This window comes from Dipodomys merriami, unplaced genomic scaffold, assembly GCF_024711535.1.
Source record: "Dipodomys merriami isolate MVZ:Mamm:240054 unplaced genomic scaffold, mDipMer1.0.p SCAF_160, whole genome shotgun sequence".
Lineage (NCBI taxonomy): Eukaryota > Metazoa > Chordata > Mammalia > Rodentia > Heteromyidae > Dipodomys > Dipodomys merriami.
The window spans coordinates 23,748-41,917 of record NW_027202938.1 but is presented as its reverse complement, the minus strand read 5'-3'; the positions used below and the strand labels follow the sequence as shown (position 1 = coordinate 41,917).

Genomic DNA, 18,170 nt, shown 5'->3' with positions numbered 1-18,170 from the left:
GTAGTTCCTTAATTTCCATTTTGTATTGAAATAACTGTCATTATCTGAATTACAGTTATTTTGGAGAAATGAGCTAATCTTGAGGTATACTGTATTACCCTGGGCTCTTTTTATTTTTCTTATCAAAACAGGTTTTATTTAACCTATGTATTTTGGAGATGGGAGACATTTTTATCATCTTTTAATCTTTTGTTTTTGAAATTCATTTAAGTGGCTCTACAATGCCCATGCACTAGTACTGATGTGATTTTTTAGAGAAAGATGAATGTTTGTAGTCCTCCAATGAGTTCTCTGAAGTAATAACTTACCCTTGAATCTCAAGTCCCATTCATCAGTGTATTATGAAGAATTAAAAAGTAAGTGCATGGAGTTAGGAACATAACTTCAATGGTATAATGCTTACCTACATCATATGTATGAGACCCAAACTTGGACCTCCAGCACCACAAAATGGACCACAAAACAAAAAATTAACTTGCCTCTTAATGCTTCTCTACCACCATTTGTATTGACAACAAGTATAAAAAGAGGTAATAAAAGCTGGTATCTTACCCAACTTTTTGGGAGAAAGACAGGAGGACTGAAGCTTAACTCCAGCCCAAGCCTAAGAAGTTAGAATGCCAAGCAGAACATCATGACTCATACCTGTAAACTTAGTTTTTCAGGAAACACAGGTAGATTGAAAAATTGAGGCCAACCTGGACAAGTTTATCTTGAAACTATCTGAAAAACAAACTTTAGAAATCTGAAGGACTCAGAGTGTATCTCAAACTTGAAAGCGAATGAGAGGCTGTGCTTTTAATCTCCAGTAAGGGAGGGAGTGAGGGATGTGAGTGAGGAAAAAGGAAAATAAGTAGTGAATATTTCTGTCCCGTAGGCTATACATAGTTTTAAACTATTCTGTTGTAACACAATAATCTTTACAATAATCTTTCATATCTACTATGAAATGTTTTAAATGGTATTTGAATCTTTTAAAACCAAATTTTCTACATAAATATAAACATTATTATAATGGTGTCTTACTCTTGCTTTTTTGTTGTTGTTCTTAAGGTGGCTCTAACTAACTACACCTTTGAAAATGTGAGCTTTCATGTTCTTCACCAGCGTTTTCCCCTATTTACCTTTCGAGTCTTGTCAGATTGGTTTGATAACAAGACAGATCTATACAGGTAATGTTTACAATTCATGGAAGTATATATTTTCTACAGTGAAAATGTATAGACTTAAATTGTTTTATGACTGAATAACGTGTTTACTCTCTAACCACTACAATAATCATAACAAGGAATATATCTTAACACAAAGAAAATCCACTTGAACAAATTTTTAGTCTTACCATAACCTAACCATCCAGGTAAGTACTATAATTGGATTACTTTTGCCAGTTCTAGAACTTAATATAAATGGAAATGTTAACAATCTGTCCCTTTGTGTTTGATTCCTTATTCCATCCATATTTCATTCATAACTTTATTTCATTCTTGATTTTGAATAATATTGTTACTGTCTTATCTCATTCTGGGGTTGGGGGGTTTTTTGTTTGTTTTTTACCACTAAAGATTTTATTCCCAGACAGGTACTAGTGGCTCACACCTGTAATCCTAGCTACTCAGGAGGCTGAGATCTAAGAATCGAGGTTCAAAGCCAGCCAGGCCAGGAAAGTCTATGAGATTCTTATTAATCACCAAAAAATGGGAAGTGGAGTTTTGTCACTTAGTGGTAGAGTGCTAGCCTTGAACAAAAGAGCTCAGGGACAAGCACCTAGGCCCTGAGTGCACTATGACTAGCACTATGACTGACAAAAAAAAAAAATTCATTTCATTTCCTTCTGGACTCTACTGTTTCTAATGAGAAGTCAACACTCAATTTTCCAGTTATATAGAGTTTATTTTTATTTCTAAGATTTTATGAGCAGGTAACTACTATTGGTTATTCTGTAAGACTGTGAAGACAAAGGAAGTTTGCTTTGTTATTCACTTGGGGATCAGGAATGGGCATTTCCTGATCTTCTCACAAATTTCAGTCGATCTTTGCTTTATTACTACTGCCAAGGTCTAGGCATAGGCAAGTTTCCTAACCATTTTCCTGAGGCAGACAAGTTTTGCCTTCTAGTTCTTCCTCAGCAACAGTGTTCCTTTGTTTAGGATCTATGACAGGAAGACTTCCTGCCCTTTCCTGGTGACACTTGTTTGTTACTTAATCAATATTTGTGGTTGGAAATGGGACTGTATCAGGCCTCAGTTGTTTCCAAAGCCTCCAAGTTTGATAGGACTCAGTCTCTAAACTGTCTTTTTTTTAGTTGTTTACTTTTGTCTTAATATGATTAATTGTAGAGTTAAAAACCTCCTAATCCATGATTTGGGAGGTTCTTTAGCTTGATGCCAATATTAACAAGAAGATCTAGTATTGGTAACCCTCCAACCCTCCAGTACTAGCTGATCATTTCTTCCCAAACTCAGTTCCAAACTAGCTACTCTGTAGTAATGTGTTGTTTCATCAGGCTTATTTTCACCTAGTCACTCACAAAAAACTTCATCTGAATTGTTTTATCCCAACTCTTGCCATTTGCATAGCTCTCTTATCTCTGGTCCCCAACTCTCAGTTTCTAGCTAGAGATTGCTTGAACTCTTTAAGTTCTGACTATTTTGCTTACATGGACAACCATGTTCTGCTTACTGTACTATGTTTAGGAAATTTTCTCCCAACTGAACAGATTCATGAGTTTCCCTTCTCTCAGAAAGCAGTCTTATATTTCTTCTTGTTCATTGCCCAAAACAATTACCCTGACTCTTACCCAGCTAGGAGAGCTAATCTAGGACCAGTTACACCAACATAATTAAAAGCAAAAGTTCTTTTCTCTTTAAGTTAAAGATAAGTTGACAATAAAAAGCGGATAGGGCTGGGATGTAGCTTAGTGGCAAAGCACTTGCCTAAAGCGCAATAACATTCTAGGTTCAATCCCCAATACCAAAAAAGAAAAGACAAAAAAAAACCTGATAAAATAGATATATGAAGAATAAAATCCAGAAATTACTGATACTTATACTGATATTATACTGATACTGATATTTAAAATGGGTATACTTTGGCTTATTGAAATATAAGGGCTTGTGGTAGTAAAGACAGGAAAAAATTGTTGTCAAACAGGTAAGCATACTATTTAAAAGAGGTGAATATACATTGCTGAGCATGACTAGTCCATTCTTTTTTGAGGAATCTGAGGAAAGTCAAGTGAAATCCTAGTAAGTATAAGGATTATAATGGAAACTTTGTAGAATGGTGGGAATATAGCTTAGTAGTAGAGTATACCTACTAGTATACAAGATACTAGTATAAACTAGTTCAGTCCTCAGTATAGAAAGACAAAAATATAAAAATAGAAGCTTCAGAGTAATGGTATATATAAAGAAGTAAAACATTTATATTAAACTTAAGGGGTTTATTTGTATGACATAGAAAGCTCTAAACGCATGTTTTACTACTTCTTGGTATTGTCTAGAACAAGTTTTCTCAAGTGATGAAGAAAATTGGACCTTACATGCTACATAAAGGAATTGGACTAAGTATTAGACCATTTATGTTAAATGGGGCATTTTATATGGAGAAACTATACAGGTTTTTTATTTTGGAGACTCATAGAGAGGTCAAAGAATTTTATTTTTAAATATAAATGAAATTTTACCAAAAAATATGTCATACTTTTTCAAGAATTTTATTTTCTGTTATTTATTTATTTATTTATTTATTTATTTATTTATTTATTTATTTATTTATTTATTTATTGTCGGTCGTGGGCTTGAACTCTGGGCTTGAGTGCTGCCCCTGAGCACTTCAGTTCAAGGTTAGTGCTTGCCATAGAGCCACTTCTGGTTTTCTGGTGGTTAATTGGAGTTAAAAGTCTCACAGACTTTCCTGTCCAGGCTGGCTTTGAACTGCGATCCTCAGATCTCAGCCTCCTGAGTAGCTAGGATTACAGGCATGAGCTACTGGCGCTCGGCTTTTCTGTAATTTTTTTTAATTAAAAATACTTTTAATAAGTTGATTCAGATGAAAAGTTGTTCTTCACAGATTACTTGTAGTAAATATGATTATAAACCACAGAGGTGCCCTAATTATTAATTTTGTAAGCCCAATCTTTTCAAATGGTCTGACATGAGTTATATTCCCCAAATTTTGTTGCTGGGGACTGAGAACACTTTAAAAAAAAAAGTTTTAGGATTCCAAAATCAGCCGATAATACCTTTTGTAATCCCTAATATTACTGAGAACTATAGAACTTCATACCAGTGTGATTTCATCTGTCATCCAAGAACTAGGTAGTAATTACTACACCAGTTTCTGAGCTAGAAGTAATGTCATAGGAGTTAAGGATCATATAGCTCAAGAAGATAATGTAATAATTTTTTTTATTGGTTGTAAGGCTTAGAACTAATGACCTGGATGCTGTCCCTGAGCCTCTTTGTGCTCAAGGTGAGCACTCTACCACTTGAGTCACAGCACCACTTCCAATATAATCTTTCTTATCTATTTCCTAGGTGTATAACTTGTTCCTTAAAAAGTTCAGAATTGGGCTGGGAAGGAGGCTCAGTGGTAGAGTGCTTTCCTTGCATGCATGAGGCCCTGGGTTCGATTCCTCAGCACCACATAAGCAGAAAAGGCCAGAAGTGGCACTGTGGCTCAAGTGGTAGAGCGCTAGCCTTGAACTGAAGACCTGAGGGACTGTGTCCAGGTCCAGAGTTCAGGCCCCATGAACAACAACAACAACAAAAAGTGCAGAATAAACTGGGTGCCAGTGGCTCACACCTGAAATCCTAGCTACTCAGAAGGCTGAGATCTGAGGATCACAGTTCAAAGTCAACCCAGGCAAGGAAAGTCCACGAGACTCTTATCTCCTATAATCTCTAGAGAACCAGAAGTGGCATTGTTGCTCAAGTGGTAGAGCACTTGCTTTGAACTGAAGAGCTCAAGGATAGCACTCAAGCCCCACAACCAACCACCACCCCCAAAAAAAGTTCAAATTAACTGAGTTTTCCATTTAAAATGTTTCTGTCTCCTTTGTCACCTTCCTAGATGCTCTATCCAAAAAAATAAAAATAAATAAAAATTCCCTGTTCCTTTGAAATGCTTTTAAGTATTGCCATTTCAGTAGTATCCTGAGTACATCATGCTTTATATTTTCCTTCCTCTTCTCGGAATTAAAACTTGTATTTGCCTAATATGTTCACTTTGATAAATGCTAGGAGGATAAATAAAAAGTAACAATTTAACTTAGTTGTTTGTGTGTATGTGTGCATGCGCGTGCGTGCGCGTGTGTGACTTGCCAGCAAAGATCTTATTTCAGAAAGATCACTTCAAAAATAATGATAGGTAAAAGTGTTTAGCACATTCATACTTAACCTGTATATAAGTCTAGGTGAAAAAGCATTTGGTTTTTGCTAGATGAATTATACAAGCTAAAATGTACTTGCAAAGTTTACCCTTACTTATGAAAGATAAACTTTATTTAATTTGGTTGTATTACCTAGTTACAAATCAGTGGAATGGAATGTATATTATCATGTGAAATAAATACGCATTAAGTTTGCTTAGAGTGATGAGACAATTTGCTGTAAGAGTAGAAATCCAACAAGACAATAATTTGTAGTCTATAATTTTGTTTTCAATCATATTACTTCTGCTTAATCTATTTCTCATAGTTTATTTGGGTAACAGCTAGGTTCTGATATGGTAGGCTTGTAACCTTAGACAAATTAAACTCTTAGCAGTCTTCAGTTTCCTTATATATTTTTTAAAATACAATTTTATTATTATTAAGGTGTTATACAGAGAAGTTACCATGTCTTAGGGCAGGTAATGAATACATTTCTTTTATTGGACAGTGTCACACCTTCCTTGTCCCTACCCAAAAGTTACATAGTTCATTTTTCACATACTGTGTACTGCATAGTACGACTGTATTTGTTCACCTTTCCTCCCTTTCTGTGCCCCCTTTTGCTCCCTTGAAAGAACAAAAAAGCAAAACACCACCACCACCACCACCAAAAAAACATGTTTCCATTCCCTGGAATTCATTTCAATAAAATAGTACTTTAAATGTTCAGAGGAGTTACACCTATGGGTAGGTACCTCCTTTCATCTGTTTGTGTATGAATTCCTAGAGTTCTGTTTAGGTTATCATGAAGTTTCCCTATCCATTAAACATTTTGCCTCGTGTAATGAAGTGAGAATTAATTGTTATTGTATTTCAACTTCCCATCTTTTTCCCTGAAATTCATACCATGGAATCTTTTTTAATAGATGGAAAATGGTTGATCATTATGTTAGCCGTGTCCGTGGAAATCTCCAAATGTTAGAACAACTGGACCTAATTGGGAAAACCAGTGAATTGGCTAGACTTTTTGGCATTCAATTTTTACATGTACTGACAAGGGGTTCACAGGTAGGAAATCTCTTTTCTTGCACACTTTAAATTTATAAGTGATATACTTAGTTTTCAGATGCTTGAAATTATTTCATTTAAAAAAATCTGTCTAATACCAACTAATCAATAGCTGTATAATCAATCAAAGCCCTTTGTTGAGGAACCAATAAGAAACTACCGCCTTTTAGGTTACATTTCTAATGTGGTGTCTTACAAGTTTCAATAATTTTAATGCAAATATGAAGGATTGGAAAATACAGGTGACCTACATAGCTTTTTAAGTTTAAGGGAAAATATTATCTTAGAAGTAATTTAATTCATCTTTGAAGTTGATTTCCTAAAAGACATAATGATTTTACCAAACAACCTACTGAAAATGAGTATATACTTTCACTTCAATATTTATTTGAAGACCTGTAGCTTGTTAACAGGACTACTTTAAATTACTAAGATTCCTTAATTTCATAAAATCCTTATTCTAATATACCTACTAATTCAATAAACATAGCAAAAATGGAATGGTAACTGATCTTCAATAAAAGTCCACCTGAGAATATTTTAGTGAATCTATGCTGGTTCTTTTGAGTTTTTTTTATTAATACCCCAAACAATCTAGTGAATAGTGGTTATTAGAAACAATAATCACTTAGCTCAGTAATTGCTAGGAACCAATAGTCTGATTATACTTCAGTTCAGGAATGTTTGTGTTGCCTCCTTGAAAAACTGGAAAAGTATTTATCTCAGGTCTCTTAGCAACTTCTTTTTTCTCTATTTTTGTCCAAATAAATTTTTCAGGGATTATTGACCAGTTGAATGAAATTGTCAAACTATACAACTGTCTTTCTATCTAGAAAGTAAGAGCCCCAAAGTTTAAACCTCAGAATCTTGGAGATTTACAGGAATAGGAAAAGAATTTTAAAGTTCAGTGATAGTATTTTAAATGTTCAGAGGAGTTATACCTCAATCCTCTTGAAAGCTGATTAAATTATAAGATATAATTCTAATGGTAAAAAGTCACTTGAATTTATTCTAAAAAGAAAAACATCCCATAAACAATCATATATTCAAATGATGAATATTTTTATGTTTAAATTGCATTTCTTCTTATCCCTCCCTTCTTTGCAGTACCGTGTGGAATCAATGATGTTGCGTATTGCTAAACCAATGAACTATATTCCTGTGACACCCAGTGTTCAACAGCGTTCTCAAATGAGAGCCCCACAGTGTGTTCCCCTAATTATGGAGCCTGAATCTCGCTTCTATAGCAATTCTGTTCTCGTTTTGGACTTTCAGTCATTATATCCTTCTATTGTGATTGCATACAACTACTGTTTTTCCACTTGCCTTGGCCATGTGGAAAACTTGGGAAAGTAAGGGTTTTTTTTTTATATTTACAGTTACAATGTTATGATTTATATCTCTTAGTAACGTTACACAGATTTTCTTCATGTCTGTGTACTTTACACTGTTATGAGTAAGATGAATTGAAGTATGGCAGGGGCAACTCATTACAACAAATAAGTTTTCTTATTAATTAACATACATCATGATATTAATTTAATTTTATAAGTGATGACTCAAGTGAAGAGAATCTTGAATAAATAGATGAACTTTGTAATTTTTTGTTTCTCCGTGAATGCTGATGATCTCTCTTAAAATTTTTAACTTGATATGTCACCTTTTACAGAAACAGATTGAGGATTATGATTTATAATTGTAGCTACCATCTTCTTATTTTCTCGGAAATAAGCTATGATTTTTATACAAATGAACTGTTAAGTTTGTTAAATCATATAAATTGAATTTTATAAACTGAATGAGAGTTATCATTGTAAGTTTTTAGGGTAGTGGACACCTTTCTTCTTGAATTGCAGGAAATTCTGATTCTTCCATTACAAAGATATTTGTACATTTGATATCGTATATTTTGTTTATTCTGTGATACACTTTTTCATTGTGTGCACTTACAGAAATTCTATTTGTAATCCTTTTAAGTAAGAAAGTAATTTGTAATTTACTACTTTTTAAATTTTTCTTTAAGGAACTTAATATAAAGTGTTCATGTATGGAGTTGAAATTTATTATTTCAATATAGCTTCAGCCATACATTTTAGGATGATGTCATTTAAGAAGCATTTCTTTTAATAAATTTGAATAGCTTTTGCTAATGAGACAGGTAAACATTAAGTACATGAATTTGTGGTTTGATATTTTAAAATGAATTTCTTAGTGAAATTAGGAAGATTCTTAATAAGACTGCCTACAAACTGTGGTCTATGTCTTAAAGTATTTGCCTATTGTTTTCTTTCTTAACAGGTATGATGAGTTCAAATTTGGCTGTACCTCTCTGAAAGTACCTCCAGATTTACTTTACCAAATTAGGCATGATATCACAGTATCCCCCAATGGAGTAGCTTTTGTCAAGGTAATAATCTCTTGTAAGTGAAAGGAATCAACTGTAGCTTAACTTTGGGGAGATATACTGGTTTAGGTTATATTGGCACTACAAAGGGGGAGAAAACATTTTGTTTACTTGAATAAAGTGAAAGATACAAAAATCTTTTAAGAAGTCACTTAAGGGGAATAATCATCTTTGTGTTCGTTGAATTTAGGTTTAAACGTATTCTTACATTGTAATTAGTGCAATATTGAAAGAAATAAATGTACATGTGTAATGCCTTACTGTGTTAGAATCTGGTAGACATAAATAGCAATTTGATAACCAAAATATGTTACCTACAAAATTGAAAATTGCTTTAATGCATACACTCCACTATTTATTCTTATATATTATTTTAAACTTAATTGAGACCATCTTAAACATAATTATAGTGTAATGTTTATTGATTGTATTTTTTAAATATCCACACTAATAGTAAGGTCCCCTTTTCTCTCCCTGATGTCCCCTCAAAAAGAGACTAAGGAAAACCTGCGTAATGAGTCAATACAAAAAAACAGGCAAGAACTAGAACATTATATCGCCTCTTATATGCCAACTTCATTCCTTTCTTTTCTAATTCCTTAGCATGTATGTACTAGAGTCATATAGTAGAATGGACCCCAGCAGCCCTCAAATTCATTCTGGTGTACTTATCAAAAGTATCATTCTCTACCAGTAAGAGGTAATGCTAAACTATAATTAGCAACTTAAATATGAGGAAAATTTGCCAGAGTTCATGATTTAAAGAAAAATCAAGCCAGCACTGGTGGCTCACACCTGTAATTCTTAGCAACTCAGGTTGAGAACTGAGGATCACAATTCAAAGCCAGACCAGGTAGGAAAGTCCATGAAACTCTTATCTCAAATATACTACCCAGAAAAAGCCAAAAGTGGCACTGTGGCTCAAGTGGTAGAGTGCTAACTTTGAGCATAAAGAAGCTTAGGGCCAGGCCCTAAGTTCAAGCCCCAGGACCAGCCAAAAAGAAAAAAAATAAGTTTTTACATCATGCACATTTCTACATATTGATCCCTTTTTCTTCTTACATTAAATTTTATTTTGACTGAGAAAGAAATCAAGAAAACAGTTCCATTCACAATAATCCCCTAAAAAGCGCTTAGGGAAAAACCAATGATGTGAAAGATTCCTACAAGGAAAATTACAAAACATTGAAGAAAGAAATTGAAGAAGACACTGGAAGATAGACAGACCTCCAATGTCTATGATTGAGAGAATTAATATTGTTGAAATGGCCATATTATTGAAAGTAATATATAGATTCTGTTAAATACCCATCAAAATACCAATGACATTCTTCATATAATTCTGAAATATACATGAAGTCACAAAAGACACTGAATAGCCAAAGCAGTCCTAAGCAAAGAGAATAATGCTAGGGATACCACAATGCTTGGTTTCAAAATAACTACAGTGCCATAATAACAAAAACAGCATGGTATTGACATTTACATACATATACATATACGTAGACTAATGGAATGTAGTGGAGACCCCCGAAATAAATCCATAGCCTCTACATCTGTTTGATTCTCAGCAAAGGTACCAAAAATATATGGAGAAGGGAGTCTAGAAGTGGTACTAGCAAAACTGAATTGATATCCATGCTGAACATTGAAATTAGATCCCTGCTTCACACATTATGCAAAAATGAGTTTGAAATGGATTTAAGACCTTAATACGTTAGACCTAAAACTTTGAAACTACTAGAGAAAAACACAGGGGAAATTATTGGCACTGGTAACATTTCCTAAACAAGACATCAATAGTAGCTCAAGAGATAAGAGCAAGAAGTGAAAAATGAGCTAGGTGCTCGTGGTTCACACCTGTTGGCCTACATACTCAGAAGGCTGAGATCTGAGCAGTTCAAAATCAGCCTGGGCTTGAAAGTCCATGAAACTCTATCTCTAACCACCGAAAAGCCAGAAAAGGAGATGTGGCTCAAGTGGTATAGTGCTAGCCTTGAGCATAAAAGTTCAGGAACAGCACCCAGGCCCTGAGTTCAAGCCCCAGTAGTGGCATCGAAAAAATAAAAAAATAAAAATAAGTAAATAAATAAGATATAGGACTATATAAAATTGAAATGGGTTCTACAGAACAGAATGAAGAGATGACTTTCCAAGTGGAAGAAAATATTTTTAAGGTGTCAGCAAAATGCAAACTACATTGAGATTCTATTTTACCCCAGTTGATGGAATAGCTTTCAAAAATACCAAAATTAACAATTGCTGACAAAAATAGGGAGAGGAAAGAACTCTATTAAATTGTGGCTCAGAATGTAAATTAATACCACCACTATGGAAAACAGTATGGCTAGTCCTCAAAAACTAAAAAAAAAAAAAAAAAAATAGAACTTAATGTTTAATGTAGCTATCTCACTCCTGAATACTCAATAAAGGAAATCAACACATGAGAGATACCTGTATATTCATGTTTATTATGTCCCTATTCACAATAGCCAAATTATAGAATCAGCCTTAGTGCCCAACAACAAATGACAGAATAAAGAACATGTGACATGTACACATTATGGAGTATTACTTGGCTATAAAGAACAAAATCATGTCATTTAAAAATCACCTATATGAAATAAACCAATCACAGCAAGTATTATATATTTCCTTGAATATGTGGAAACTAAGAACAACAAAAGAAAATGTGAAAGAACAGGTACTGTTAGAAAAGACAAAAGAAGGGAGAATATAAGAGAAGGTAATACAGGAAGTGTATACAACGTTAATTGTTCTAAATGCATGTGGAAATATCACAATGAAACCGTTTGCACAACTAATGTATATTAATAATTACAGTTTTAAAAAAGAAAATGGTAGAACAAAAGTAAAAATTATAGCTGCTTTAAAAGGTACGCCAAATGAAGTAGAGGTTAGAATGAATTCTCATTGTCACATATACAGCCACTTATTTTGTTATCTTCCTAAGTCTCATTTTAAAGACTACATCTACATTTTGACCCAATATGTAAAGCTTATTTGAAAGTAAGATTTTTTTCCATATTCAAGAGTGTGAGTATCACATACCTACTGTTCAGTTCAACATGCATTATCTTGCACGTGTCTGTGAATCATCAAAGTTAATACTGTTTTGTCATTTTCATTCCTACTGGAGTTCTCATAAATTCCCCCTAGTCTTTATTAATACAATTGATTTTTTTTTGGCAACAAATTTTATCACTTCACTATTCATCCCCTCTTCCAGATTGCTAATAAATATAGGCCGGAGGGGATGGCTTAGTGATCTAAGCATCACATTTGAAATACCTAGAATCTCTGGAACTGCAGGTTTGAATGTCAGCAGAATCAACCCAGCTCATCATTCTTCCAAGGTAGATAAATGGAGTTCCATGCAGATTACTGTGTGGGGTCATTAGGATGAGATCTTTAAAAACTGAGGTTGGTTATGAGTGATACACATTCCATGTGTCTTTATTGGAAGGATGGGGGTTTTGGTCAAAAGTTTTTAACAGCATTTCCTTCTGATCTTGTTGTAGCTGACATTCCCCTCCCTGGAGGTCTCTAAGCTAACATGGAAGTGCTGTTTTATAAACGTTATAGGAATGTTTTAGGAGAAAAATCCTCTTCAAATAACTAAAATGTAATGATTTTGTATTAACAACCACTGGTCTTCTGGCCATTCTACTACTAGTATGTTGTAATTCTTGACAGTTAGCCATTATTATGCTTTGTGCTTCTTTCTTAAAGGGATCTTACACATTGTTGATTTTTTTCCCCCTTTATGATAGCCTTCAGTAAGAAAGGGTGTCCTACCAAGAATGCTTGAAGAAATTTTGAAGACTAGATTCATGGTGAAGCAGTCAATGAAGGCTTACAAGCAAGACAGGGCCCTGTCACGAATGCTCAATGCACGTCAACTAGGACTGAAGCTGATAGCAAATGTCACATTTGGCTATACATCTGCTAATTTTTCTGGAAGAATGCCTTGCATTGAGGTGAGTGATACCTGTCAGTAGTTTTTGCAGAAGAGACTAAAACAGCATTGAATGTCCATTAAGATATTTCATATTGTTTTGAAACTTTAGACGGTTTCATTTTCATAACATAGATTAGGTTTTTCTCAAAATAGGTCTATAAACATAAGTTTTGGTTGCAGGAGAGAATATTTTCTGTATGAACACTTGATGACTTTCAGTGATAATTGGAAAAATGAGCATATTTCTACATAATCTGACATATCTGTTAATATGACATTTCAGGGTTGATTTTATATTGTGTTAACAAATTTAATGCTAAGTAATTCCTTCTTATTTATTGCTGGAGATGTGATTATAATTAGGCTGGTTTGTCCAAATGTCAGTATAAATAAAAATCATTTCTTATTTGCTAAAGTACCAGTAAATAAGTAAGGCAAAGACCATACACAGTACAGGATCAGTGATGATTAGAAAACACTATTCATAAGACTGATTTCTGAAGGTACTTATTTGACATGAATATAACACAGTGCTACGGAGTGCTGTAATAATTTATTAGTGACTGAGGAAAGAACAGAGTAGACTTGTTATATAAATTATTCATACCAAATTAAGGCCAGAGGACATGGTAGTAGACTGAATTTGTATAGTTCAATAGGAGAAAAGTAGGGAAGAATAAAGTCCCTGTGCAGTTTATAATATGAAAAGTAAACTCCACAAACCTGTTCAAGGCAGTCTGTGGCTGGCATATGTATATTGATAGCAGCAAAATACCATGTATAATGAAAAAAATAATACTGTTAGCTTGAATCTTTCAATAATACGGTTTTGTTTATAGTAGATATGTTAAGTATATTGACTTATACTAAGTATGCTAAGATAATATTTCCACTGTATTTCTATCAACAGATTGGTGACAGTATTGTTCACAAAGCCAGAGAAACTTTGGAACGAGCAATTAAACTGGTGAATGATACCAAGAAATGGGGTGCTAGAGTTGTATATGGTGATACTGACAGGTAATGAATGCTCTTAGGTGTTTGTACTTGTTTTCATGTGCATCTCTTGAGATCTTCTTAGCATTTGACTGCCTTAAAGACATTCCTTCCTAAAAATAGAGTTTTACTTAAGTGTTTTCCGGTCTTTAGGATCTTATGAGCAGAGTTAACAACATAGGCCTGATTACAAGATAGGATTTTAAGAAACAGAAATGGTATGAACCACAGACTGTCAAAGTTTCCATGTCATTCCCACCAGACAATTCTTAGCCAAGCATATAGTGATCTGTAAACAAACCATATACACTAGTAGTCTAGTTTATTTAGAGAAACTGCTTTTAATGTGAATAATTCCTCCAAAACTCTGAATTTAAGTTCAAACAATTAAATTACTTTTGAAAAAGTTACCCCAAACTGTGTAGCATTAGCCTTGTATTGGGCCCCAGAATCTATTGGTCTTTTTCTAAGGGAAGTACACATAAGCAAGTACAGGTCACCATTTGATACCAGAAAGTCTGCAGACTTCTGCAGTCCATTGTCCATTGTTACTGTCAAAGAATAGAACAGGTACAGATTTGTAAATCCTAACTTACTGCTTACTTGCTTATTTCCTCTAATATTTTTCAGGGCCAAACTGAATATTTTACTTATATCACTTAATTGAAAATCCTCTAAAATATAAATATTATATATATATATTACTTATAGTCTGAAATTTATTTTTGTGATGAGGGTTTAAACAGTGTCATCATGGTAAAAGTGTGTCTTGGAACCTCTGATCACTCACTTTGCAGTACAGCAGAGCAATAAAAGATAACTTCTTAATCATTAAAAGTAGCTTGTATAAGTAATCTTGAAATACCATTGAATCTCTTTCAATCCTTTAAAATGTACAATGAACATTATCATATTAATGCTGAATACAAACCTGTTACAATAGACAACTTTTTTTTATTACCAGCAGATGGGGATAGTTTCAAACTATCCTAACTCTTAATTGTTCATATTCTGGTTAGTTTGGCTTTTGTTATTTCTCTGCTCAATAAAACTACTTCTGGCTAGGTATTCTAATAAAATGAGCGTGACAGTAAAGCAAAACTTTGTATTTGCTAGCAGAATTCTTCAGAAATACTTGGAGAAGAGAAGAAAGTTAACCATTTAAAATGTTAATTTTTAAATCAGGGTATCAATACACAGAATCAGAAGTTGCCATGATTCTGAAATCAATGTAAGGGCAGTTAATTTAAGGCATGCATTCTCAATAGAAACACTACCACCTCCAACAAGCTTGAGGCTCCTGAGTTCAACCTTCCATACTGGCAAGAAAAAAAAATCATGATTCATTAAAAAGAAATCTTAAGGCCTAGCTAAGGGCAGTCAGCTACTTAAGCATCAAAAGAACTCAGAAGAACTGGACGCTGGTAGTTCATGCCTGTAATCCTTACTACTCAGGAGGCTGGGATCTGAGGATCGTGGTTCAAAGCCAGCCCAGGGAGGAAAGTCCATGAGACTCTTATCTCCAACTAACCACCAGAAAACCAGAAGTGGCGCTGTGGCTCCAATGGTAAAGCGCTCACCTTCAGCTGAAGAGCACAGAGAAAGCTCCTAAGCCCAGAGTTCAAGCCCTATGACCAACCCCCCCCCCCAAAAAAAAAAAACTCAGAAGAGTGATTTTCTTCTCATTTCTACTCAGTATTGTCCATTTACAAAGTATAATAAACATACTGTTAATGTTGTTATGTGCAAAATAGTTACTTCATATGTAGTGGTTTTCAGTCATATTTATCCAACCCATTGGGATATGACCTATTTTGATCAGTGATTGGACCTTTTTATTATAGTGATTCTCAGGCAGGATAGGAAAGGACTTGGACAAGACACATACTATGAAGCTAGGGAACTAGAATCAAAATTGCTTGGGAAAATTCACCTGAGTATAGTTAAGAAAAGCTCAATGAAACCCTCTTATATTACAAATATATGGTAACTCAAAGATTTTAAAAAGCCTTCTAGGCAGTTGTCATATCCCCACTCATGCCCTTCTACATGAAAAGCAATGCTCTTAAATGGGTATTTGAGCTTCTTACCCAAAAGTTAATGTTACTTAAAATGGACTAAAAACACCAATGAAAAATAAAAATTCATTTTCAGAGATTCTTTTTAATCTAGCCATGTTTCTGTTAAGTGATCAAAAACTTAGGGTAATCCTGGCCAGTTCTTTTAAAGCTTAGCTCCAAATCAAATTGGTCAAAATAGCATAGGCACTAGCAAACAAACTCACTAACAATGGATAAAATCTAAAATTTCATCACACACATGCCTGCCTATTTCACATGTGGATTGCCAGGTCATAGGATAGATAGTTCTATGGTTAATGTTTTTGAGGCCCCTCCACAATGTTTTCCAGAATGGTCAAACAAGTCCCATCAACATGTACTAGGATCCCCTTTGGCTGCAACCTCTCCAGCATCTGTTAGAAAATTGTACCATTTGTAAAGAAATGGAAAGACTTGGAAGAAAACTGTTAATTAAACAAGTCAGGCACAGAGAGACAAAGGATGCATGTTTTCCCTTATATGTGAAAGCTGGATTTAACTTACAAACTCATAAGTAAATACACTGGGTGGTATGCAAAGTGTATACAAATGTATTAACTAAAATACAGTAGGTTCAAGGAAGAACTCAAATGGTATAATTCCTTAGAAAAGCAAATTAACAGCAGGAAGCTGATACTGGAAATGGGTAGGGAGGAGTTAAGGGGGAAGGGGTAGACAAATGAAGAGGAAAAGAAGAATGTGCAGACAATTCCAATGTGTGTCCTACAAAATTAAGGAGAGGAAGGGAAGCGGGTGGGGAGGGGGAGTAAGGGAGTAAGAATGATGGAAGGGGTGACACTGATCAAGATATATAAACTGCTTTGTTAAGGCAACCCCTTTGTACACCTACTTAAAGATAATAATAAAAACAAATTTTCTATTGGTTAAAAAAATCTCAAAATATATACCTTGTAATAACTTTTTAAGATAGAATACATGGGTGAGTGTTTGTGTGTGTGTGTGTAAGTGTGTGTAATTGTAATTGGTAAGGAAAGATTAGAGAATATAGATGTGAGTGCTATTCTACTATTCTAGAAGTATGTGATTTATGCTATTGCCCCATTCCAATGTGATAAAGTGAAGACCATGGTGAGAGAGAGAGAATATACAATGTGTGCATACACAGGTCCATTTAATTTTATAACTTAGATATCTAAGGCTATTTTTCCTACCTTAGTAAGTTTTAAAGTTAAGTAGCTGGGTATCAGAAGCTTAACACTTGTAGTCCTAGCTACTCAAGAGGATGAAATCTGAGGACTACAGGTTGGAAAATTCAGGACAATCTTATCTCCAATTAACCCAAAAAGCTGGAAATGGAGTTGTGATTCAAGTGGTAGAGTGCTAGGCTTGAGCAAAAAAGCTCAGGAACAGCACCCGAACCCTGAGTTCAAGCCCAGGATCAGCACCCTAAATAAATAAATAGCCTTAAGTAAAACAATAGATTACTTCTTTTTCTTTTTTAAAACTTTCATATTAAACCCTAAAGAAAGTACTATCTCCAGTATAGGCAGGGAAAGAGTTTTGCCAGAATGAAAGCTTGAATTCAGGGGCCTCATGCTTTTTGGGGTTCATATTTCACATGGAGTTTAAGTCCAGTCCAACATATCTTAAAAAAAAACATGAAGAAATGTAAGATTGTCTTCTTTGTGGTTAGAAATAAGAATCTTAGTCACTAAAAGTGAACTAATATTTATTTATTATTACTTTTATTTTTTTGTCGGTTATGGGGCTTGAATGCTGGGCCTGGATGCTGTCCCTCAGCTTTTCAGCTCAAAGCTAGCGCTCTACCACTTGAACCACAGCGCCTCTTCAGGTTTTCTGAGTGGTTTATTGGAGATAAGAGTCACACAGACTTTCCTGCCCAGGCTGTCTTTGAACTTCCATTTTCAGATCTTAGCCTCCTGAGTAGCTAGGATCATAGGTGTGAGCCACTGGTGCCCAGCTGAACTAATATTTATTAGTCAATGTGTGCTTAGCTTTTATTGGTGCTGTTGGTTTTTAGATTGTAGTATATACCAAAATGGGAAGTTAACTGAATTAAATCAGAAAAAAAATACTGTACTTCAGTTTTATCCGTTTTTTTTTTTTTTTCTTTTTTCCCCATTACTGGAGCTTGAAGCCAGGGTCTCATTCTTTCTCAAGTGGTGCTTTAACACTTGAGCTACTTCTCTATTTCCAGCTTTTTGCTGCTTGGAGATAAGAGTCTCAGAGACTTTTCTAACCAGGCTGGCTTGGAACTACAATCTT

The 18,170-nt window shown here is 34.3% G+C and overlaps 1 protein-coding gene across 7 annotated transcripts in view; it reads left to right on the top strand.

The window, feature by feature from the left end:
- The window catches only part of Rev3l (REV3 like, DNA directed polymerase zeta catalytic subunit), a 151,717-nt gene that overhangs the window by 116,364 nt on the left and 17,183 nt on the right, over nt 1–18,170 (top strand). For 5 of the 7 annotated variants that reach the window (XM_070024751.1, XM_070024752.1, XM_070024749.1 and 2 more), the window contains 6 exons: nt 1,054–1,172; nt 6,301–6,442; nt 7,550–7,794; nt 8,741–8,849; nt 12,641–12,847; nt 13,739–13,848. In XM_070024751.1, the coding sequence (XP_069880852.1) occupies nt 1,054–1,172; nt 6,301–6,442; nt 7,550–7,794; nt 8,741–8,849; nt 12,641–12,847; nt 13,739–13,848 (932 nt within the window). Of the gene's footprint in view, nt 1–1,053; nt 1,173–6,300; nt 6,443–7,549; nt 7,795–8,740; nt 8,863–12,096; nt 12,218–12,640; nt 12,848–13,738; nt 13,849–18,170 lie in introns of those variants that run through there. The other 2 variants (XM_070024754.1, XM_070024755.1) reach the window with 2 other exon arrangements.